General features: G+C 43.3%; 1 protein-coding gene across 12 annotated transcripts; it reads right to left on the bottom strand.

Moving 5' to 3' along the window:
• Nucleotides 1–779: 779 nt before the first annotated feature.
• Nucleotides 780–24,774, bottom strand: eps8a (epidermal growth factor receptor pathway substrate 8a). Of its 12 annotated transcripts, XM_053861673.1 has the most exons (24): nt 24,606–24,774; nt 14,740–14,812; nt 14,336–14,397; nt 13,150–13,217; nt 12,604–12,765; nt 12,314–12,463; nt 11,578–11,660; nt 11,365–11,501; nt 10,199–10,275; nt 8,918–9,044; nt 8,701–8,789; nt 8,525–8,599; nt 8,266–8,414; nt 7,968–8,124; nt 7,773–7,894; nt 7,376–7,487; nt 7,128–7,268; nt 7,023–7,058; nt 6,335–6,358; nt 5,739–5,988; nt 5,422–5,605; nt 5,199–5,331; nt 4,462–4,510; nt 780–2,580 (listed from the first exon to the last, which is right to left on the bottom strand). In XM_053861673.1, exons 2-23 carry the CDS (start codon nt 14,787–14,789, stop codon nt 4,499–4,501), a joined length of 2,400 nt encoding a protein of 799 aa, XP_053717648.1. In that variant the 5' UTR covers nt 14,790–14,812; nt 24,606–24,774; the 3' UTR covers nt 780–2,580; nt 4,462–4,498. The 12 variants fall into 12 exon arrangements, 11 of the variants coding, with proteins under 11 accessions (XP_053717648.1, XP_053717649.1, XP_053717645.1 ...); XM_053861674.1 differs by lacking the exon at nt 4,462–4,510 and having other exon boundaries at nt 10,199–10,272; XM_053861670.1 differs by lacking the exon at nt 4,462–4,510 and having other exon boundaries at nt 780–2,418.
• Between the last annotated feature and the right edge of the window lie 422 nt (nt 24,775–25,196).

Here is a 25,196-nt window from a genome sequence, read left to right on the forward strand (position 1 = left end):
ATAGATGGCAGTTTTTTAATCTCAAAGCAGAGTTAACTCAGGATTAATGGCAATCTCATGACACATTTTGTATCTATTTTAAATGGAAGATTTTATAAACACAAGGGTGGTCAATAATGCTCACCGTTTTATGTGTTTAGCATGTTTTCGAACCTTTTCAGTTCCTCTGAGGTTATTCTGAGGAATGTACTTGACAGTGTCTGTTGTGTTGGTTTGTCGTTTTAAACAAATATTTGCATGAGGAAAGTGTTATTGGCCACTCTGGTGTCGATAAAAAATCTTCCTCTAACTTTCATTTACAACAGATACAAAATAAGTTAACTCATCTTTAGTGAGGTTAATTATGTATTTACGGCCCTAGATTAATTAAATTAGAATAGATGACGTTTATTAGTCCATATATTTTATTAAATATTTGTTTTAAATTGTGATAACGTGAAGTGGATGTCAAGTAGCTGCTTCTGAAATTGTGGCTTGGCGACCTCTTGTGGCTCTTTGTCTCTCAGTTTTACTAGTCCAATCGAATTCTCTTTTTAAACACTTTTTTTTTTTTAGATTATATCTGTCTGCCTGTTGTGTCAAGTCTGTCCCTACAGTCCTGACCTTTTGGCGTTTCTCAGCATTCACGTCCTCCATCACCACATCCATGACTCTCATGGTCGTCTTCTGCTTCTTTCTCACTCAGCTTCATGCATGACATTCAGAGTCTATTATTTATTGTTTCTGGATACCTGTCGGTCACATCCACTTTATTAGCTGCACAAGAAAACACTCGGCACTGAGAAGTGACGTATTCCTTTATTCAGCTTCCAAATGTGGCAAAACCAGGAGACATCCATTTTCAAATGGAATTTTGACGACTGTTTAAATGGAAAAGGCACCATGATAACTATAAACATACGTGTAAAATACTTTGTGATTGGCTTGTAGAACACTTGATTCCATTTATGAAAGCAACATAATGATTATATTTCATCCGGGGCACAAGGTTGAAGAAGTGGAATCCATGTCCAGCATGAACAAACCTAGAACAGCATGGCTCTTTCCACAGCCCGGACAGAAACGCTCGGAAATATCAGGTGTCTGTGTGAAAACGTATTTTGCCATGTAAATAAGGGAACTCACCAATTCGTCTAGAAATCAAGACCTAAATCTAAAAGATGCCATTTTGTACCGTCTTATTTGAAATGGTTCACCATAGCTCAAGTGATTTGAAGTTATTTACAGGTTACATTTGTATTTACAGGACAACATTTGTGGGTTTACTCCGGCTGGCCAAGTCACCAACAGGTCAATGACACTAGCGTAACTGAGTTACCACGCTCTACAGTACGTGAACAGATATTTCGCCTCTACAAGCCATCTTTGTTATTTTAAATGATCCATTCCACGGTATTATAAATCTACAGCGTGTGTCAGTTTAACCAACAGATGAAGCTAATGTAGCGAGCATCCTTTCACGTGCTCAATAACAAGTGGCTATCATAAAAAACATCCCAGACATTACACACGTTTAGGGATTGTTAACGTTGAATAATGTGCTCCTGTCAACAACAGGTGTCTTCACAAAACCTAGCGCTCATTCCTTTAAGAGGCCCTCAACAATCTGAAACAGAAGGTGCAAAACTGAAGACACTCCTACTGTGTTTATCATAGTTCTAATATCGAGCTCTTGTGCATTTAAAGAAACTACTAAACAAGCTTGCCAGGAAAACAAATCTGAAATTGTACACATTTTTTCATTCTTTCAGATGATTCATCAGACTTGCGTTCAGACATTTTAGATAACATTCGTAACATTCTATTTGCTTTTAAGGAAACTGACAATCTTTCAGAACAAAAATACAAATAAAATATACATTTTTTTTCTACTTACTTATTGATTCTATGAATAAATTACTTAAATGTATCATTAATAGTCTTAGTTTCTTCAGCTAAAATAACTTAAATATGTAAGGAATAAAAGAATCTGATTTTGGGAATGAATGTCCTTCAAGACATTTGATTTAAAATGACAAAGACTGGAATCTTCAGCTTTCTGTTCTGTTGTCTTAGACAGGAATCTTCCCCTCCACTTACATTCACACAGAAAATCATGACTTCATCACTTCGGCTCCACAAGTATGAAGAATACAACGTATGCTCTATACTGTATAGCTTCATATGTATTGCACATTCACTGTTTTTATGCAAACCGTTCTGCTCCCCATTTTTTAATAATTGTCAGTTTATTTTGGAAGAAAAGACTGAAATGCCACAAGAGAAAGTCTTATATTCTTCTTCACAGACACACTTTAACAGTCTTTTGAACTTCAGGCAAATATGGCAGAACATTCCTGACGGTTTCTATGGAGACGAACTGAGGAGTTCCTGTCTGCGCCGCATGATCTCCACGAACTTGGCTCGATCAACCGCTGCCTGAGGACGTAGAGAGGGGCAGAGACAGTGAGGCAGCAAGGAGGAACTCCGTCAGTGGGCGCTGCCTTCATCAAAGGACTCCACCCCAGAGTCGCAGGTGCTAGCGGCCAATTTCTCCTGCCGCCGCCTCATGATCTCCTGCAGCTCGGAGCCTGAGCTCCTCTGCAGAGAAGAAGAACGGAGACAAAGTAAAGATCACGTGACAAAAACAGACAGAGAGGCCCAGCAAGCTTGTGGGAAATTCTGTGGAGGTGCACGACTGCGAACTCAGAGGTGGGCAATTCACTTTCCTTGGGGCCCACATTATATTCTGAGGGGCCATCAGGCCATGAGACAGAAGGAAGCCAAAGCAAGATATGATGGAAAAAAATGTTAATAACATCAGTAAAAATAAAAAGGAAAAAAAAGTATACGATGATAGCCAGCTAGATTATGTTAATATTCTCATTTTAAATCAATAAATATATTATAAAAAGTAGGAAACAGCAAAGTTATGGGCAAACCATGAAAACAATTACAAAATCATATTTTTCTGATTTATTTTTTTTCACAAAAAAAAAAAAACACTTGTCAAACACAATGTAATTGAGGTATGAAATAGTCGAGATATAAAATATATAAAAAGAGACATTCTAGTTGCATCAAATACAAGGCCCTATATTTCCTCCCACCATCACAGTGAACACCTCCACACATCCCCAAAAGCACTTAGCACCTGCTGTTAGCTGTGAAGAGCATGTGAACAAGCATTTCTACAGTCAGCTGATAGTCAGGGTGCATGCTGGGTAAAAACAGCATGCACTTAGACTACAAACGTGGTTCCACAAAGATCCCATTCACTGGTGATTTAGGTTTTACCGGCCTGAGAAGTGTAAAAGAAACAGATGTGCACCGTCGACACAGAGGCGTCTTTCATTTGCACACATCTTTAAATATTCATGTCAATGTAAACAGATATTTGGTACACCGAAATATCAATGTATATAAGATCTTCGTGAAACCATCTTCAGTTTAAAACGTCGCAACCAAAACATTGAGTTACTCACCGTCATCAGAAAAGCATTTGTTTGCAAAGTAGATCAACCTCAACCGGCTAAAAACACTCACACGTTTGCTACACAGCTGAACACTCTAGCAACCTTCATGCCAAACCCGACATGAAATTGACAGTTTTGTACAATATTGACTTTAAAGACTTTGTAAGTGTCAACTACCTTATGATACCTAATAATAATGTCATAATAATAATGCCTGTTTAAATATTTAGCACGATAAACAAACCATGAATCAAATATAATTGCCATTCTTGAATAAGGGCCAAAAACGAAGCCCTGTGGAACTCCACTGCTGTAATCTGTTTCTCACACAAGGGAGTCTTGTGTGCAAACAACATTCTGTTTGTGATGCATCGAGTAGACACCAAGGTACAAGATATAATTCTTGTGGGTTCTATATCTGACTATGTCATATTGGTTCTACAACAGGGATCTGGTGTTTAAAAACTACCTGAAATGCAAAATATTTATAGTCATCTCTGATTTAACATTGATTAAAAAATATCTGCACCTTCAACCATTCAGAGGGTCAAGAATGGAGCTCTGAGGAACCCCACCAGTTTCTGCGGTAATGTCTAAAGCAAATATAAGTTCTGATTCTGATTTTCCATGATATTGATAATCCAAATTGTACAAAACTTATTCACTGTGGTGGAGGTGCAACGTGGGAAGCAGAATCGCTAATCAAAGCTATGCTAGCAAGCAGAACACAATTATACAGTTGCAGCCTTTTGTTCAGGGTTCTAGAGTTGTGGGGTCACAGGTGAAGAATCGGGTTCATTCTGGGGTCTTGGGAGCACAAGCAAACAGTGCTACCTCAAAGGTGCTGCTATCCTAAAATGAGAAGCCCCCTGCTGGTCAGACTTAAGATGGATATATGAAGGAACTGAATCTCCTCTTTTGGTGGATGGAATGATCACCGATTGTCTGTGTCTGAAGGCTTTCAATCTGACCACCAGGGCGGCGTCTCGGCTGATGTAGGTGATACCTGAGGGACTGAACCGAGTCAGAAGATCATAAGGGGGTCAGAAGAAGACCTGCAGGCGGAGAGAGACACCACAGACCAGACAGAGACCCTCAACAGGTCTGCAGACGCACCCAGAGACAAGGACTTGAAGGTGAGCCAAACAGCATGCTGGAAACTCAGTGACCAGCAGTGTATCATTTGCTTTTCCACCGTCACACGTTTCAAAAGACCAGATGTTTCGATGCAAACTGTATTTCAGATCATTTGGAATGAAAACATGCCACAGGTTTTTTCAACATGATCTCGGGAAAGAGGGTAAAAACAAATGGGGGATTTTATTGAGTCATGACTTTATAAGTAACTGACCAAATATTAAGAAAAGTAATGATGATTATTGATGGATAAACACATCAACAGCACGGTCAGGAGTCTTTCAAAGGGACACCAATGGATGCAGAGTGACAGTGACAATGTTCCCTATCAAGTCATGAGATTCCCACTTGTGAGTTCATACTGCTTGTCTGTGAGAGAACAAGGCAGAGAGCTTCTCTGCCATCCATGGGTGAGATCAAGGATGAACTCAAGTGTAGTTCCCCATTTGGGCTCAGTGGTGCAGATACCTGACCCTAGTGGTTCTTGCTAAATCTCTCACTCCAAAAATATACCGTTACAAACATTGATGTTCTGGGAGGAACTGATTCAGAGTCGTCCACTAAATATGCAGGATTGTGTTTGAGATCTTGTGTGAGGTCACTCACCTCCAGCGCCGCCTTCTGGACGGTCACCTGACTGAAGACACGAGCTCCGTCATCAGGACAAACAGTCTTGAGCTCCTCTTTGTTGAGGGAGAAGAGCTGTGCTCCGGTGAGGACACCGAGGCTGCTGATGGTGCTGAGGAGGATACCAGCAGTTACTTGAGAGCTTTGCTGGGACTGGAACCAGACCATCTCAACACACTGCACTTGGTAACACTGAACTCACACTGCACTGAAGCCTTTGGCCTCCAACCAGTGCCGGACCTCGGCAGGCGGCGAGTCGTACGTGATGCTGATTGCTGGCAGGCCGGTACCGCGACTTGGTTGAGGAAACCTCTTCTGAGCGCTGCGGCCAATGGTCAGTCGCTGAATCAGCTCATCCTGAACTTCCTCCATGTTGGACTTCCGACCTGCAAATACGTTCAACACATCAATGTTTTGGAGAAAAAGGATTGAAGAAATCTCTTGACACATTTCTATTGACACTTTTATTTTATCTCACTGTCAATGTAAGGGTCACAAACATGGCAAAGGGCCACTTACGGTTGGCAAGTGCAGGCTTGGGGTTGTTGTTCTCCCTCATGGCGACGCTGGTGACGTCGCTGGACGTGGTGCTGTTCTGCCGACTTATGGTGCTGACGCTGTTGTTTGGCTGCTTGACGGGTTCAGCGGCCGGTGGGGGCAGTGGTGGAGTGGGGAGTCTGGCAGGACCTGAAGGAGGTGGCGTGGGGACCGGAGGCATCGGTGTCGCTGCTGGCTTAGCGGGGAAGGGGTCCGACCGGGTCGTCTGTTTCTGTTCGAGGTCACAGATGTCAGCTGACTCAAGTCCCAGTTTCCACACAGGACACATTAGAACAACAGACAATATCTGATAATGAAGCAATAAGATGACAATCATGGCCGTTCTGCCTGTCCTACATTATCAGTTATTCATTTGAAGAAGCTGACTCTTCACAAGGAGTTCACAAGGTTCCACGTCTGACATCAAAACTACATTACATGCCATCTACTAGACTCTCCCCAGCTATTCATATATTTACAAACGTTATCTAACTTGTTTTGACAATGTTCACACCATAGCTAAGCAAATAACAATAAGTACATTTGTAAAAACCACTACATTCTCATCATTTGTTTACCTGGTTCAGCTCTCCCAGCAGTTGCTACCGACGTGAAATGGAGCACAAAACAAAGGTGTGATGGAAATGAAGTGACTTCTGTCTTCCACACCAAGAAGCAAAGCTACTGTCTTTGTTGATCTAGTCTACTCCAAACAACTCTTCACACCGATGATAGTTAAAGGAACAGTCTGACGTCACGGCACTCAGGAGCTATCCGGCTAACTGTTAGCGTGTCAAGCTAAACGCAGGCAGTTTGATGTTCCTGTCTTGTTTACAAATGTAGCTCTTTTTTAACTGCACACTAATAATTGTGACTCAGACATTGTCTAAATTGTCAATATTTTGTATTGTTGTGTTGGTCTAGGTTGGGCAGAGGTCAGAGAATTTGACAAAAAGTCTAATAGCCTCAGTCATTTTTCAGGCCAAACTATAACACCTGCCTTCATTGTCTTTGCTTTCCTACAACTGCTGCATCACCCTGTCTTAAAACCCCTGTCCTCTGCCTGTCATGACTTAGGCCACTATGCTATTAGGCTAATGATATAGCGATTATTAAGGAAATATTAAGGATCAAATTCCTCAGATGAAGGGGAAAAAGAATTAACAGAATCAGTCAGAACACTGAAATAAAAGACTGTTCCTTTAAAAAGCACCGCAAACCTCTTAAAACGCTCGACACTCAGCACACTAGCAGCTAGTGCCCTACCTTGAACAACTCAAACTCCTTTTTTGGCATCATGAGCTTTAAGGCAGAAGAAATCTCATGAGGATCCCTGAGTGGTCATGTGACATGGCCGGGGCAGAGGGGTACCTGGATGGTGTGACTGTAGACACCTTCTCCTCTGCCTGTCATGTCCACCGCCTTCGTCAGCTCCAGGATGTTGTTTGGCACATAACCGAACTCCCCGGCACCATTCCGCACTTTCCACCACTGTTTCCTGTCATCCAGGACCTGTTGAGGACACCAGGGAGCGCAACAAGGACGGTTGAATTGGGGAGACACGAAAAAATGATAAATCAGAAAATCTTAAAAATCCATCAAGAAAGAATGTTCTTCACCTCGACCACTTCATCCTTCAGCACAGACAGCTCAGTGTTGTTTCTCGCCACAAAGTCGTACTTGGATTTGGCAAAAAGTTTTGGTTCATTTCGGATGTCTGCCTCAAAGTTTCTAGACAAAAAAAAAAAAAAAACATGACTGAGTTCTTCTTAAATGCAACACACTTGACAAGAGTAAGACATTTAAACCTGCGAAGGACCAAGTGTAAATGGCATGAAAGTTGATCTGGGCCGAGGAGAAGTGTCCCGACCTCACAACAGGAGTGAAACAGTGAAGATGGTTGAATTGAGAAGATCAAAGAGACGGAAAGGAAACTTAACAGCAGATTAGAATTTGGAGATGGACAGCAGTGAAGTGGGAGCAGTTCTCCGCGGCGTCATGTGACCTCAAAGTTACCGGTCAACATGGCGGTTGACTGCCTGTCTAATCGCATCTGCCGCAGCGTCCTGGTCCAGCATGCGCTTGTAGGGGGTGCTGTTGACTGCGTACCCGTCAGTGGGGTACTTCACGGCCGCCCGCTGCACAGAGACAGAGAGTTTCAGATCGAAGACAAGATGGAGTTGAGAGAACAACAAAACTACGGCTCTGCACCTCCTGATGTTGGACTTCACCATTGGCCAGACTCTCAGCCAGCCGGGTCATCTCACGTTTGTGGGAGGGCGTTGATATTGGCACCAGGGGAGGCTCCCACCCATCCCGAAATTTTAGCACACAGGGAGGGAAGTAGTGATCCTTGGGCCACTCCAACCTGCAGAGATTTTGAGACAACATCAATCGCATGTGAGGAAGAGCAGCTTATAAAAGTGAACTAGTCACTCAGGTGGTTATAAAGCAGCTCAATTCAATATTCACACATTCAGAACAACAAACTGCTAAACTAAAGTAGCACCTGCATTTGGTCCATCCATCGCCCAGTGCGACCCACAGGTGCCGCTCTTCAGCTGTTCCAGCACCGTGCAGGAAGTCAATGGCCTCTCTGGTGAGCAGGGGAACCACCACGCTGCGAGCCAGCTCCACGCTGCCAGACGCCTGGATCACCTGGGGAACGGATAACAGCGTCAAGTCCACCGAACAGAAGAGAAGTAGCTTCACTGGAATGATTCATCACGAATGAAAACTATTATTATGAGAGGAGTTGAACCAGAGACCATTCTGAGAGGAGTGAAGAGAAAGTGCAGCAGGTCATCAGCACTTGGGTTCTGGATGTGCAGCTTCAGCTTCCCCTGATGAAAACAGCAGATCTTAGCACAGCTGCATCACCATCTTCATCTTCATCATCATCATCATCATCATCATCACCACCACCATCGTGAGGATCACTCACCAGCTGGTTAAATGCATATTTGAATTTCTGCAGACAGTCGACAAACTCGTCCTCAGGTGGAGGTTTGGATCGCAGGGTCAGCACTCCCTCTGTCGGAGATGGACCCAAAAAATTAAGATGAGTTATTGCTTCTACTTGCTGATAATAAATGTATGACAATAGAAGCGAGTAAACAACTTCAACTTTTATTTCCACTTGAGTGGGAAACAAGTCTCACCTCCTGGCATTTTCTTTTTGCCCTTCTTGACCTTTTTCCTCTTGGACAGCTCACTGAAGGCCTCGGATGCCTTCTGCAGTTTGGTGACGAAGAACTCGATGTCGTCCAGGATGTGGTTCAGGATTTGCTGCCAGATCCAGACATTTGGAGGTTGATCAGAACCCAGGGAAACATTCGGACACAGAGGAACAGTAATCACACCCAAGTTAAACTAGTAGCTCAAGTGGGACTTTTTCTTAGAGTCTCAGGCCTGCGGTGATGCATCTCCAGGCAGTGCCAGAAAATGTCACCTGGCGCGGCAATGTTGAGCACTTAGTCACTGCTGTGTTAAGTAGCCTGATGGCGCTTCAATGCAGCTTCCAGGGATCGACCCAGGATTTTTCCCAGCATAGGATGCATCCAATGGGTGGGTGGGACCAGTAGCACTTTAGGCCCTTTAAAGGTGAGAGGTCATGCTCGACATTGCAAGTCATGTTTCACAACAAATTGCAAAAAAAAAAAAAAAAAAAAAAAAAAAAAAAAAAAAAAAATCAGATAACTTTCTGCGTACAGGGCCGCTATGCTGCTAAGTCACAGGGGAAAACCCTGACTTCACTCACTGACTTGGTATTTTGTTTGCCCAAAGCTGTGCGGGCTGCAGAAGCAGAAGTGAGGAGTCAAAACTACCCTGAATGGTCTGCCAGTCCACCATAGGTCAAAGTGAAAACTAGACTGAGAAAGGTTTTGTTCCACGCTGGACTCCATCACCTCAGCATAAATGATCCCAAACCCTTCCTTTCCTCACCAGATGTGTTTTCTTGAGCCTCTCTCTGTTGTTTCGCCTGTTCTCTCCTGGATGGGACTCGTCTTGTGGTACACATGGGCGATTTGAAAATGATTAAACCTGAACCCAGAGTCCAGTTCTCCGACAACTCCACGCTTTTATGTAAGCAGATTTCCCCCTCCCAGCGTCCAAACTCTGATTACTTTCAAACAAAACCACAGTCCAATCAGCTTAAATCCTTTGTATTTGAGCCAGTGTGACCCGCCGCGGAGGCACGCTGCGTCTGATCTGGGCTGTAAACAAAGACTTACAATAGATTGATCAGTTTCTCAGACTGGATATCGATTGATGCTTACAATTCTTCTTACAGGGTGTTTGGGAACTGAAATAGCATTTTTCATCTGTTCAGCGCCATATGAGCAGCTCCAGAGCAACATAAAGAACCACCTCGGTTCTGAAATGCCAGCCCTCCCACGGCACCACCAATAAGCAACTGTAGTACAAGGACGCAACCTCACCACTTCTCTGTCAATTCGGGCTGCAGCCATCTCCACCGAGCCGTCCACCTCCACCGATGCTCTCCGCTTGTCATCTGCTGACAAAAACAAAACAAAAAAAGTCTGAATCCGAAGTCTTAACTTCTTGTTGTCCTGCTGCTGCAGCCGAGTAAAGGGATTCTCTGAGAGAGACAACAGTGATGAGGATGATGTAACTTAAATCCAAAGAGGGGAAATGTAAAAGACAGGGGGCTTAAAAGGAGGAGTGGCATTGTGGGAAATGTAGGCAGCACATCTGAGCGATTATATATCATGTCTTTTAGTCCAGATTCATTTCCCTTATTTCAAATATTTTGAATGAAATGGTTGTCCAAACATTGAGGCAGAAATTTCAATAAAAAAACTTTAGAAGTACAATTATTTATTTTAACAGAAAACAGGACATTTATGTGAAAATAACCTTAGAAATAATGGCATTTAAGTAACTGCATAAACCTAGAATTATGTTTTTGAAGTAATAATGGCAACACAATTATGGATGTAAGAAACAATAATGTATAATACATGAAGCAATAAAAATGGATTATTCATATTTACTTTAATAAAAAGCAACACAAATCATGTGAAAGGTACAGTGCCCCTCTGGTGACAAGAGGCAGGAGAGATGCCAAGAGGTCACCTGGCCTCAAACTATCTATGCCTGGCCACGGTATAGTTAAGGAGTGGGCCTGAGATAATCCAGCATCAGTGACGGGCTCTCGTGTCTATAGAGTGATACTGACTGTTCAGTCATTGTGGACAAATTTGAACTACTTTCATTTCATAAAAATAAATAAATAAAAAAAAAATAATGTAATTAAAAATGCCCATTCATTTTTAGTCACTCGTAGTTTGACATGTGCTGTTCTCATTCAGCTTCATCAGCAACACTACAGCACAGAAGCCCACATGGCTGTCAGTTTCCTCCTATTAAGCCACAGGTCCTAATACGTCCTAATGAAGTAGCTCTTAGCCAGAAAACCGCTGTCAGCTCAGTTGGACATTCATCTAGGGTGAAAGAAAATGAAAAACCCTGCTAGTAGAAATATCTCAGAAATAAATGAGTTTCACGGATATGTGTCAGTAGAGTGTGCACATGAGATGCCAAACAAAGAGAAGCTCTTCAAGTTCAAGTTCTCCACACTTACACTCCTGTTGCTCATTGGTCCAGGCAGACCAGGCCGCCGCTCGGCTCTTGACATCCAGCTGACCCGGAGACTCTGGAGGCTCCGGAGCCGGAGCAGCTGGGGGCGGCGGGATGATTCCGTCACTTTTCAGAATCATCCTGAGGGGGAAAAAAAAACATAAATTAGCCACCGCCCTCCGCTGCAGAGACTAGTTGTGATCTGATCGGCTCTTACTTGAGCGCCTCGGGTCTCTTCTTCACTTTCCCCCCTTTGGCATCAATCATGGCACTTTCTATGTCGGCTTGGATCAGATTCGCCTGAGAGAGTATCAGAATGAGGAATGAGAAAATGAATGTTTTTCTTCACAAAGCTCATTTTAGAGAACTCTCTACAACTAACCAGTATTTTAATGATTGAGAAATCTGTATGTTTTCTTTTAATGAACAAGATAAAAAAGAAATTAAAAAAATGAAATAGAATAAATCATTATTAATAAAGAGAACTAACCGAGCAAAAATGCTCTCCAAGTGCAGAAAACAGGTTGCACATTGAGCATCAGGCAAATACCCACGCCTTCTAAACTGGAGCTGTACGAGGATGTTTCTTATTGTCCCAGACAGCCTGAGCTGTCAGGATCATAATGTTAAAAAAGCAATTTATTTCACATTTTTAGTTGGTTTTAGAGTGCATTTAAGTGACGTGGCCCAGATGAGTTTCTCGCCCAAACCTCGTAGGATTGATGCTGGTAGACAGTCAGACAAATAATGTGTGAATTGATACCCATTTTTTTTAATGTGTTCTGAGTCACATGGAACCGAAAATACACGTTTTCACTTGAGTTTATCAGCGTGTGCTTGTTATTATGCACATGTTTGACTGTGCAAGTTTGAGGAAAGAGGGTGTCGACACAAGCGTTAATCCTGATGGCCACATGTTGGTCTCACACTCTTGTCACCGTCATCAAGCTCACCTTGATGTGGTCACACTGAAAGAGGTGCAGGTCAGCTTTGATCTGACCCGACTCCTTGCACACCAGAGCCAAGATGGAGTCATAGCTACAGGCATTCATCACTGCCTGGCAATGCTGCACTGTTCCGATGTGGAAGTTCTCCAGCTCGTTCTGAAACACCAAACACAGATCAACTGGATTTCACCCAACAAACACACACACGATGCTTGGATTGATCAGTTTACACCACCATCTGGTTTGGTAAACATATCGATAAATCAACTGCTGGGTACGTTTTTGCTGAGTCCCACCTTGGTCTCCTGGTCGATCAGGCTCACACTCTTCTCCTCCACCTGCAGCATCATCTCCTGTGTCCAGACTTTCCCTTTGGCGTCCAGCAGACGCAGCCGACGGATGCCGTCGTCCACCGTGATCATGCCATCTTTGCGGTCCAGCACGAAGGTCATCAGGTGCTGAAGAAATTGCATTATTCAGATTTGCTACAGAGCAACGGATAAAAGAGCAGACAATGTGCATGTATCTCATTCTACCGATTTCTATTCTGTCTTTCCTTTGCATGTAATATTTACTTGTCCTTCCTTTTAAAACGATCATGTTGCGGAGACTTCACCCAAATTTCCCGTTTGCATTGCACATTACATATTTCTTTCAATTTAATATATCCATACAATAATAAGCCCTTGACCCCTTTTGGTTTATTATTGTAAAAATGTCAGATGGCTCAGCTATTAATTTGTTTGAGTTTCCCAAATGACGTGCAATGCTTACTTCAGACAACTTTAAATTTATGATGGGTTGCTGCTGCGCAACTTAAGTCGTGTTAGGGAACAACTCACCTCCACATGGTAGAGCGATGTGTCAGTCAGACTGTTGATGCTGGTCTTGGTGAAATATTTTCGATGTTCTGGAGAAAAAAAATAAAGAAAATTACAGAAAAACTGGCAAATCACAATGAAACTCAGTAAAGGAGAGATTGACTCCATTAGAATAGCTGTGGAAAAAAAAGATGTCCAGTCAGCCTGGATATTTACACGCACACATCGAGGAAAAAAGCTCATGCAGCACACATTTGTTTGTAAGCTGTCCTTCCATTTTCTGTTGCAGTTGACTTAAACATGTGCACAAGCAGCACTACTCAAAGAGCATTGAATGTGTTTTAAGCCACACTGTCAAAGCAATACAGCAGAGACTCTCCAAACCTCGAAGCAGAATGTTTGTGAGAATCGCACCCATGACGCATGAATGTGAAGTCATCGGCTTGAAATATTCCAAACACAAGACTTGATCCTATGGTGGATGTTTCTAGAGCAGCACTTGTGTGCAGCTTTATTTTGTCTGTGATTTTAGGAGTCATAGCAAGAATCCGATACTTCAATACTTGCACAACAAACAGTGGTTTCCACATTAAGTAGGATTTATCAAAGAATGTGGTGATGACATCTTGTCAGGTGACGTGAGAAAGGGGTCATTTGTCTAAGAGGTTTGAGACAGACAGCTAAACAAAGAATCCAACAGAACATTGCTCAGAATGGGTGTAATACGAGTCCTTCATTTCCACACAAGTGTTACCATGGCGACCTCGAGCCTTACAGAAACATAACACACGCCTGAAGGATTAGAACTTCTGAATAAATATACTCGAAAATGAGGAGAGAATTCCACATCAAGCCCAGGAACACACAAACACACTGACTCTCACTTTGACTTTTCCTTTTATGTTTGGAGGAGGAACGAAAGAAATAGACCTCATCTGACCCTGTGAGGACGGAAGACAAGCACAGATGGCTCCGGTCACTCCACTCATCAGCAGCTAGAGGCTTCAAACATGAACATACCGCCACTTAAAGTCCAGGAACTGAAGTGAATATCACCATAACCAGAGTTTAACCATATTTTACTGTTCTCATCACCATTGTGTGAGATCCATCAATGAACATTGCTGCTGTCAAAGCTGGAATTTCAGTTCACAATAATCACTGCGGTCAATGAAAGTGTTGGTTTCATTGTTCACTACCGTCTCACCGTAGAGAGCTTTGGCACCAGACTTGGCCTTCTGCTTGAAAGCTTCCTGAACATCATGGCCGCTGCAGAGCACAAATACACCACAGTCAGAAGATGAACGAAAAATACCAACGTATACAGAGACAGGAATCCTGTGGGGAGAGAGAGAAACAACCCTGGATCAGCTCCAGAATCTGGATTTGGTCCTGATCTGCCCCATCGATCTGTTCCTGGATCACTGACCTCATTGTCAGTTCAGTGCCAGCGACGCACAAGAGCAGAGGGAGCAGCAGGAGGTTTGGCTGTCAGGTTTTTCAGGTCAACTTGTGAAACTGATTGATTAGTTGACATCAGATACAAAAATGCAGTGCCACCTGTTGATGTTCCACAGTTATGGAACATTGCACCTCATAAACCTAACTTACTTGCTTTGGTAGATGGAGGCCACAAAACTTGGAGATTCGAAGCCGTTCATCACTTTTCACTGTGAACCATCAGCTGGGAAACAGGAAACAGTTAAACGTTATTTTGTGTGCAAAAGATAAACGTTTATAGTTGTTAAGTTCACATTCCACAAGTTTTTTTTTGTTATGATTAAACAATTAAATCAAATAAGTATATTACTTAAAAATTGCTACCATAATCCCTTGAGTAATTTGCATGAGCATAGAGGACCCAGTTAGGACGGTGTTAGCATGGAGCAATTTTGGCATAACTACCAAAGTACATAACTACCAGGTACTGAAATATTATAGAGATGCAAATAATGACACCACAACTTTCAAACTGCATCAATACAACATGTAAACAATACAAGAGAGGTATGTGAAAATGACTTCTGACTGCTAGCACAGAATACAGAGTACTTAATGGTTGACTATATATACTGAGCAACAAAGTTTAAGACTCATACATGAATAAACAATACAGAAAATGGCGCAAGAAAATGGACATCCAACAACAATCCGAAGGGTTCAAGTGTCTAGCAGAAGTGAGAACAGAGAAACACGCTGGTAAATCAGTAACCAGTACAATGGGTGGAGGTCAAACGGATAGGTGCAATGGGCTGGACGTCTTTCCCTCACTTTATAAAAGTGACAGGGAAAAGCACATGAAGACTTCAACACTGCATTGGAATCACTATAAAAATCGAAACAAAACATCACATTACAATAAAACAGTGTACACACCAATTATGATTTCATGTTGTGTTTTAACTTTTCATGTCAAATTTCTCAAACATCCCAGTTATTTATTGACTGTAAAGAGTCAACCATCAGCTGCTGGTAACACCTGACACTGCAGGACTCAGGACATCACCTCACCAGTTCATGAACTAGTCATTAACCCTGAGCTTCCAGCTCAAATGAAGGAGCAGCACACACTGCAGTCCGCTGCGTCAACCGCACTGTATGTACAGTCCAGTCGTGTGATTACTTTTCCCACAAGCTCCCAGTTTCCCTTCATGTTTAATTCAGCCGGTCTCCATTTTGCTCCCTGTATCCATAACAACAACACACGCAAAGTCGGTGTAGCAGCCTGCCAGGCAACGATGAGGGTACAGAAGTGCAGGAGCAAGCAGGAATAAAAAAAGTCAGACAATTCAAAGACAAAATGTTCATATTTAGCAGGAACTCATTTCTATTCCATAAGCTATTCGTTGCCAGACTTTCCATAGTTGGTCATCTTCCTGTCATTGCAACACCTCTTTTTTTATGAGTTCCAAACAGAAACGGCCTCATTTCCTTGTGTTTTTTTTTTTTTTTTTTTGTGTATAACATCTTAATGCTCAACTCTAAACTTCCATTTTAAATTAAAAAAAAGTAAATGAAAATGCGACATTCACCACAAGCAGAAAATGTGGAGCAATGAGAGTTCACCGTAACTTCCAGAAAGAAATCATTAAAGGATAAGAGCTACTGAGTGAGTCAGAGCTCATTTAATGAGGGCATGAAGTAATCAGCCTGTTATCACCGTTTGTCTTGGGAGGAGTCCCATCAGCAGAGTCACTTCCTCATTCCCAAAGAATCGTATTTTCACAAAAATAAAAAAATAAAAAAAAAGTTTCAGTGAGAAAAACTTGAAACCATTTCCAGACTCTTTGGGAGCCTCAGTCCTGATGTAAAGATAAAGAGTAGCTTCCAGTCCATCAGCAGCTGTTACAAGCTCCTCTGATGTGACTCAGTCCAGCAACATACATCACACACCCATGTCGCTCTCATGATTTATTCCTCCTCATCAGACGTCAAACTGTATTTATCAGTGTCTTAACTATACAGCAGGAAGGACTTGTCCTCTTCATTAATTACTGCTTTAAGGACAGATGACAGACAAATAGAGAGTTAATATTTACTGAACTTGATCTCAGTCTTGCTGACAGGAAGCACTTTAGTCGGAGCACGTGCTGCTGTGTCACGAATCGATTTTGACAAACTCCAGGCCGGGACAAATCCAGCCCAGCTTTGCTTTTATATGACCAGCAGGTGCTCACAAACATTTATGACCAAAAATATAGAGCAATTCAAAGCACCCGGTGACCAAAATTACACTTCTCAGAAGGTCAAGCGGCTGATCCACCATGTTTTTGTGGCAGAGTTTAGAAAGCAGGAGAAACTCAAAATGGCGTCACGGGTCATCATGCATGCAGTCGCCCCATGAACCCAAGACTGAGTGTTAATTTGAATCTGTAGTGGAGCATAGTAAATGTTGCTACGGTCACAATGTCCAGTCCAGTAAGTGAAACCCAAAGTAAGAAAGCAGAAGGCGGCGGCCATTGGAGGAGGAAACAAAGCGTCTCAGCAGTGAGAGGAAAGAAAAGCCGATTGATAAGAAGATTTGCATCCATGTGGTCGACACAGGGAACTAATCCTTCCACAATCCACCATGCTGATATTCTGATCAGCTCCCATGCTGCTCTGTCCAGACATGACTGGGCATCAGTGGCACACGCAAAGGTCAGAGGTCATCAGACCAGGACAGTTATCTCACTCATGTCAACTTCTGTCCTCAGAAAAACATGTGTAGTAGCAACACCAATATAAAGTCAGAAGCCGGCTGCTTCAGGTCAGCAGTGGTTGGATGGCGCCATATGGACAGGAGTCAGCATGAGGCACCCTGTCTTCCATCACCGCCATTCACCTCCAAATTCAGACAAAAGATCACACAAACATGGGCCAGTGAAAGTCATTAAAGCAGCAGAATCCAGTCGACATTTGGGCATGTCACAGCGTTAAAGCTGGTGGTGAAGGTGACACAGTCAAAACAAGCTGGTGGTGAAGGTGAGACAGTCAAAACAACTGTTGATGTTACTTCAGATCAGTTCGGGTTCTCAAAACAGGAAAAGAGAGAACTGGTATTTTTATAACTTGCAGACCCACTGTCATGGCCAGACCCTGAGTCACGGTCCAAATCAAGTTTGAAAAAAAAAAAAGGAATCACACATTTGACACAACAGAAAATATATGACAGCTTGATCACTGGCTGTATCCTAAAACAGTGTTTTTCAACCGTGTGCCGTGAGAGACAGTCAGGTGTGTCGTGAGTAATGATCCAGTTCCTCCTCATTTGTCCTGGAGGTGGACGATATGATGACTGATGATTAAATTATGAACAATTTGAACCTGTTGATGATCTACCAAAGTGAGGAGATCACATGGGTTTGGTCACATTCCTTCTATACACTATAGATCTATGCTGACTTGCACCGCACAACATTGCACGCAATGCTCCTCTTCCCACACTCACAGCGAAGAAGCCCCTAAAATGTGCAACTTCGAGTTGTTTTTAAATCTGATGCCCCTCTAACTTGCCCACACACCTTCACGACAGAACGATAGAATGTTCTTTTTCGGATATGCGACGCAAAAGACAGTTGGCACCGCAGAGCTAATGACTAACATGGCACCTCACTCCAAAGCTTTGACAATGGTAGACCATCAACGTTTGCTACGTGGTTCAAAAGTTAGCTAAAAACTAAACCAGAACCAAATAAATGCACTCTAAAATGTGAAGAGAGAAATAATTATTGTTGTTATGAAGCAAGCTGAGGCAAAGAATGTTAAAGATTTGTCTGTAAATTCCCAAAACTAGAATAAAATCATGCAAAAGACATTGTGTTAGAATTCAGTTATTTAAAATAAATCAATGAATCATGATGCATTTGTGCCATATTGCCCTCCCTTTCCTGGAGACATTTGCAAACAAAAACATTTTTTGCTGTTCCTGCAAGTAACATGCCAAAATCGCCAGTTGTTAGCAGCTTCCATTTTTCACAAACTAAAAGGGATTTTCTACAGAACTTTTGACTTGCTCTTTGCCCGAGGTAGCGTTGGTGGTGAGTCCTGGGATTTTTTTCAATGAACAAAGTGTGCGGTGGCTTGTAAAAGGTTGAAAAACACAGTCCTAAAATACTCTGATAATATTCTTTATTTTAATGAAACGGAAAACAGTGTGTGAAAAGAAAATCACACAAAACAACTCACCATTAGCATTAGCATGGTTGTTAGCATTAGACAAAACACTTCACCATTAGCTTGGTAACTAGCAAGATTTTATTTTATCTAAAAAAGGGAAAACTGCTGAACAGTTTGTCATTATTGCGAGTTACTTGCGAGTCCTTGAAAACTAAAAAAGGAAACAGGAGCTGGCCAACACTGGCCCTCGGGGGACTCCGACAAGAGAAGAACTGATGGGAACTTGGGCTGCCTGAGGAAGGCAAAGACATGGAATCAAAACTGTCTCTGAGATGATCCCACAAATGATTTTATCACCAGATCAATAGATCAATAGAAGAAGAGCTATACGCTATAGAAGCCAAGCACTTTGTGTCATTCATTTGCTGAGCTGGATTGAGCAGACACTCCCCCGAGCCTCTGAGTTGATGTGATCCGCTGTGGAAACTGGTGTCAGAGATCGATGGGCGGCTGCAATAATGAGAGCGGCTAGTCCGCTGATTAATTTGCCGCATCTAGGCCCCGTGGCGGACTAACCTACATAGTCATCTGTATGTTCCACATACCGAGCCGAGTGAGACAAGTGCTGTGCCAACTCCAGCGAGTGACTATTTCAGTGGCACCGCAACTGACCAAATGCTTGATGGTAGATCTCTGAAATATGGCATGTCTAACGCCAGACATGTCGACACATCTCACACCAGAACTTGGCAAAGTGGAGCATGGGAGTCAACAGCAGCCCTTCTGCTTCCCTCCGGTCTTATATACAGATGTAAATTGACAGTAAAATGTGCACATTTTCTACAGCAATAGTTTGTCTAAGCCTCACAACAGTACAGGGATATCACATGGTTTCTTTGGGTTAGACTGCATCGCTTCTTACATAGTGAATCACAGCACTATGTTGTTCACACAGATGCAAACTTGGTTGTATGCAAGTTTTGTGACATTTGTCCACTCAAAACCAGCGTTTTCAGTCACTGGGGCCGATACTTTTGACTACAGAGACTAGAGTAGCACTCTCTCTCCAAAAGCTGTCGAGCTTATTGAGAATACTAACAGAAGATCTGCAGCTACTCTTTCATGATGATGAGCACCAAACGACTGGTGTGCAGACCTGCCACAGTGCGGTGGACGTTACAGAAGAGCGGCACGCGTTCAGCATCTCGGCCAAACACGAGTCCAATTCTTTCTGAAACAAGTCGACCTATGTCATCCAACCAATCTTAATGGTTAGTTCAACTTGCTGGTGTACAACCTGTACAGGTTGACAAACACAGAGACTCAATTTTCAATAGTAAACACTTGTATAGTGTGAAGTGCTGCTTTTTAATTGCTCAAAATGGTTTGAATAGTTTGTTGTTCTGACAATCCCTCAGACTCAGCAGCTGGCAACTAGTCGGCCAGTCATTTATAGTCATTACATTCCTAAACAAGAACTTAAAGCTAATTGAATTTTATACAGATTACTGCCTTGCTGGTGTCAGCGGAGCATGTAGCAGGTGACCACACATCAAGCTCATGTCTCAGAGGTTAAACGTCACTCAGAATAGTGTTTGGATTGTTATGCGACTGTGTGAGTCCTGAAGTGCTCCAAGAGTATACGCCGTGCCGTCTTCCTCATTTGTTGATGGAGCTTTACAGTGCCATCTACAGACCCGGCATGTGTACTACAACGCTTTCTCTTTAGAAACTGGAATATTAGATGAGATGCGCAAACTTATCCTTCTTCTTTCAGTCACATCACCATGTTATTCCACCATCTGTTACTGGGTCTGCCCTGTGTTCTCCAGCGAGATGGACATACAAGAAAAACTGTGCTTTATATACGATAATCTTATAAGAAAATCAAAGCACTTCAACTGCATTTCCAAAAGTAGAAGTCAAAGTTTTTGCTCCATGACAAATGACTACATTTCTTACCTCAAAATACAAGTGTCATGCTAACTTCCTTTTTTGCAGACTCTTTTTTAAATGAAAATCATAGAGATCTACAGAAGTCAGATTATCTGCAGCATCAGAAACTACTGCTTGGGGAGGTTGGAAAGTCCTTCAAAGAGAGCACCAGCAGAAAGAAATATTTTTCCTGTGTGAGGTCTGCCACCTTACTTCAAGTGAAAAAAAAAACCACTTCCTCATCAGAATGCTTCTCTTTCAAGCCAGTCCCAAGCCTAAAACTGCATGCTACGTGGCTAAGCTAAGTGAAGCTATATTAACACAACCAATCTCTAATCCAGACTGTTGTTTTTAATCTCAACCCAGGAGATGTTTATGTGTTGCGTGGAAGACGCCGCAGGAATAATCCGGAACAACCCTCGCTCTGCGAGCACAAAGATATCAGACAGGTGGCTCCACATGTCAGTGGAGTTTATTTACCTGTGCGCAACACAACTAGAGCTTCTCAGCTTAGAAAGCCAGTTCACCGACGGCGCTGTTGTTTCCTACCTGTCAGCAGGTCTTTAAACCAGATGATGGAGTGCATCTCCAGTGTTTGCTGCCCGACTGACAGGATTAGCTCCAATTAGAGATGTGCTATCAGTGCAGGGGGTGTGTGGCGGGGGGCGGGGCTTCTCTGGACATTAACAGGTGGCAGGGAAAATGCTGACATTAAGCTCCTCAGCCGGCTCAGAATAACCGCAGTGAGACAGGGTGAAGCGGAGCTTTCATTTGCTTACCTGATCGGTGCTGTGGAGTCGGCCAGTCAATAACGTTGATAAAGTTAAAAAGACACATTTATTTTATAGTTTATATTGCAGTTATCATGTTTTTAAATGGTGGGTTATTTTGGGGTTTCACTCTTTTGCTCTCATAAGATGTCCAAGGTTCTCTCAGCTCTTTATAGTAAAGGTGCCGAACCTTGACCACGTCCAGTGAAAACTTTGTGCTCACGCTGCTAGCACGGTCCAATTATGAGACGCAGCTGACACAGAAAGATCTCAGGTCTCTCACTCACACACCCTCAATTCAACCCCAAAATAAAACTGACACAACAGTCTGGGATGTTATAAAAAGAAGATAAGAGAGAGGTTACTTTTTTTGGAAGTTGATTTACTTTTAACTTCCCGTAAATCACACATATATATATATATATATATATATATTTGGATGAGTGACAGCCCTGATTAAGATGGGTTGCCAACTTTGCGACAAGACTGAAAGAGAAGCCCAGCAACACGTCGACAGTTTCCTGTTTCAATCATCCCATAATGTCACAAGGTGAAGGTAACAACAGCATCTGGCAGGTGCGGTGTGACATCACTCTGTCGTCACGGTAACGACTGACGGTAAACAGACACTCCCAGGAAGGAGACGCCTCGCTGAAACTTCATCTGCTGGGCAGAACATTACCTGAGCACATGAAAGGACGAAACACACCTGCGCAATTTCTGGTGCGAGAATACTAGTACTATACAAAACAACTGCAATGTGACTGAATCCCCGTTCCACGGCTCATGTGAGAACTGAGATAGGGAACAGTATGTGTTTAAAAATAGAGGCCTTGAGGGAAGAAAACACTGGCAATAGTGCTTAATGTCTTGAGGGAGCAGCGGCAGGGACGTTTCCCATGATGTAGCCGTGGACTTCAGCCCTCCACTATCTGGCACACAGTTATAGCAAACACTCTGGATGACAAATCAGGGTCAAAGGTTGTTCAAGGGTCTGGAAATGGTAAACAAATGAACAAATCTGAGTTTCATTTATTGGACCCTGAACACATCACATGACAGTGAAGTTACTTATTTTGACCATTCGCTTAAATCAGTGTGTGATAAGGTTTGATCATCCTAGTGAGGTCCTGTGTTGGCACGTGGGTTCCAGCCCAGAAAGGTCTTTCTTTCAGGATCAAGTACTAAGAAGAGCTTGAGCCCAGTGTTGGTGACTGAGAGTCGCTTTCACCTAACTTAGTCATATAAATGTGACAAATACATGACGGCACCATCCTGGTGAGATAACAAACATCAATATCAGTGAGGACGACAAGTCGATCATCATGCCACAGTTACAATGGCTGAGCACCTGACACTGTTCCGACAGGCTGTTTTTCCAGCCGCTTTACTGGGAAATTATGGAGGGTTGGGGGTGGTCAGGTGTTCACTGAAAGTCAAGGCTTGTGAGGAGAAGGCTCATTGGTTTGTTATGATATCTGCAGTCTGGTTGGACAGAGAAGGGGCCCTGGCTTGGCCAGGAAATTGTTAAGCATTCAGCCGATCCAGAATCGGCTCAGGTTTGGGAAGAAGTCTCTTTTACACAAAGGTTTCGGGGTCTTTCGCACAACAGAGCAGGGTGTTTCTTATCTGTTGACTGAAATGCATTTAGTGCATGCATGCATTAGTTGAGGCCTCCGTGTTGTTCGTGTAGAAAAATGAAATGTGGACACTCATAATCTCAGCAGAAGAACTTTAAATCAGTTCAGGATTTTATTTTTTCCTCATTGAGGGAAGAATATAGGTCACTTATAGAGAGAGACTCAGGGTAGAAACCCGTCTCAGAAGTACAGGGAGTCCACCTGTTGCTCTGGTCAGAGGGCTCCCGCCATCTGAAGGGACAGAAGCTCTGGTGTTTATATGACGTCTTACTTTGAGACGCACAGTGGTCCCACTCCAGCTGAGGGAGCATTAACATGGACCGACAGCCAGACATGAAAAGTTCCATAACAAACGCAGCTGGAGCTCTACAAAAAAAGAGTGGCTCAGAAACTGCCCATGCTGGTCTTCAAACCCAAGTACAGCAAGTCTGTGGGACCAAATCGGATCAAACAACAACCTAGATAGCAGACTTCCACACTAACACTAATGTTTTTGTTGACAATGGCTTCACTTCTGAACCAAATCAACCAGGTTATTAGTTTTGAGACAGTCTCCTGCTTCAGTCAAACATATCGAGTAGAGAAGTAAATCTGACGCTTCCAACATGACTGCAGGCCGGAGATGGGTCAGGTCGGTGAGGATGGCTGCTCACCTGAGACCTGCTCCACATCGTCAGAGACGTTAAAACCCAACATCCACCCCGCACGTAGGCTACGCGCGCGCGCGTGTGTGTGTATAATTGTTTGGGCAGCACCATAATTTATTCGGTCCAAACAGAACCTTGGAGCGAGAACCGCCCAAGATAGCGAGGGGCGATTTTGAAGGAGACAAAGGGAGATACAATCACCTCCGTTTAACCCCGACTGAACAATACCGAGCCGCGTGCTATCTGCTGTGACACCGGCTCCATTCGGGCCGAACAAAAGAGCCCACCGGCAGGGTCAGAGTCCGGGAAGCTGCCTGGTAACGGGCACCTGCAGGGTGCGATAACCAGCCGGTGTCATTCTCCCCAGCCCGCGGCTTGTTCGGAGACCAACCTGGACAGAAGCGAACACCTCCGCTGCCGCCTTCACCTCGGTCCCACCACAGCAGCCGGCAGCAAACGTTCATTTTCAAACGCGAGCAGCGGGAAGTTCACGAGCCGAGTTTTAAGATTTGACGGACCCACCATTCATTTAAATGATGATAAATGGGGGGTAACGCATTCTCAAAAACAACACCAAAAGACACCGCACACCAGTAAAACATCACACCATTCGTGCTCTTTCAGTGCACCGATTTGTCGATATTAAGCGGACTCATGTAAAACTATGCGGTAATTTCACAGAGACTATTCCAAATGTGAACGCTGTTTAAACTTCGGTTTTATTTCAATGAAGTCTGGTGCACAGAGCTCAGTTTTCACGCAGCGGTGGATCAAGTTGCCTGTACAGCCGAGTGTGTCGCTATGAGGCACGCAAGACGGTTTTTATTGCATTACTTTCATGCTATTTTGCATAAACAACATGCGAAGTGGAAACAATTCTGACTCACCTGCAGCTGAAAAGACATTTAAACATGGCACAAGCCGCAGACCTCTCCGCTCCAGAGGATGATACGGTGGCTCTCTACATCCGAAGAAAAGGCTCTTGCCTCGGCTTCAGGAATGACATTTAGTCGCCGCTCCCCAGTGAGATGTGGCTTCTTGGCAAGTACACTTGACTTTGTCGGAGCAGCAGCGGGAGACCGACATGCTGTTAACCCCGAGTGTTGACTCACAGGCGCACGTTTCCCTCAGCTGCGACTTGCAGGCACACAACACTTCCATGCGTATAAATGATTTGATAGTGGTTATCAAGAGCTGCTGATATCAGACACATCTATGGAAGGTCTTGATTGCTGTGTTTGTTTTGCTAATAAAAGTCGACAGCACCATAGAATCTAGGCCATGGAGACTAAGACACCATAATCTGTTCACACTAGACCGCTAGAGTGTCTCATGTCATCAATTTAATACTAGAAATAACTTAATAGCTACTGGGTAGTGTGATCAGTTTGCAGTTTGAAAAGTTGTTGCCTGCCAGTCCAACTTAGGGATTAATAGCCCACAGTGAAGGGCGCCACCTGCCGACACTGCATCTGAAC

Source organism: Synchiropus splendidus, chromosome 4 (assembly GCF_027744825.2).
Source record: "Synchiropus splendidus isolate RoL2022-P1 chromosome 4, RoL_Sspl_1.0, whole genome shotgun sequence".
NCBI lineage: Eukaryota > Metazoa > Chordata > Actinopteri > Syngnathiformes > Callionymidae > Synchiropus > Synchiropus splendidus.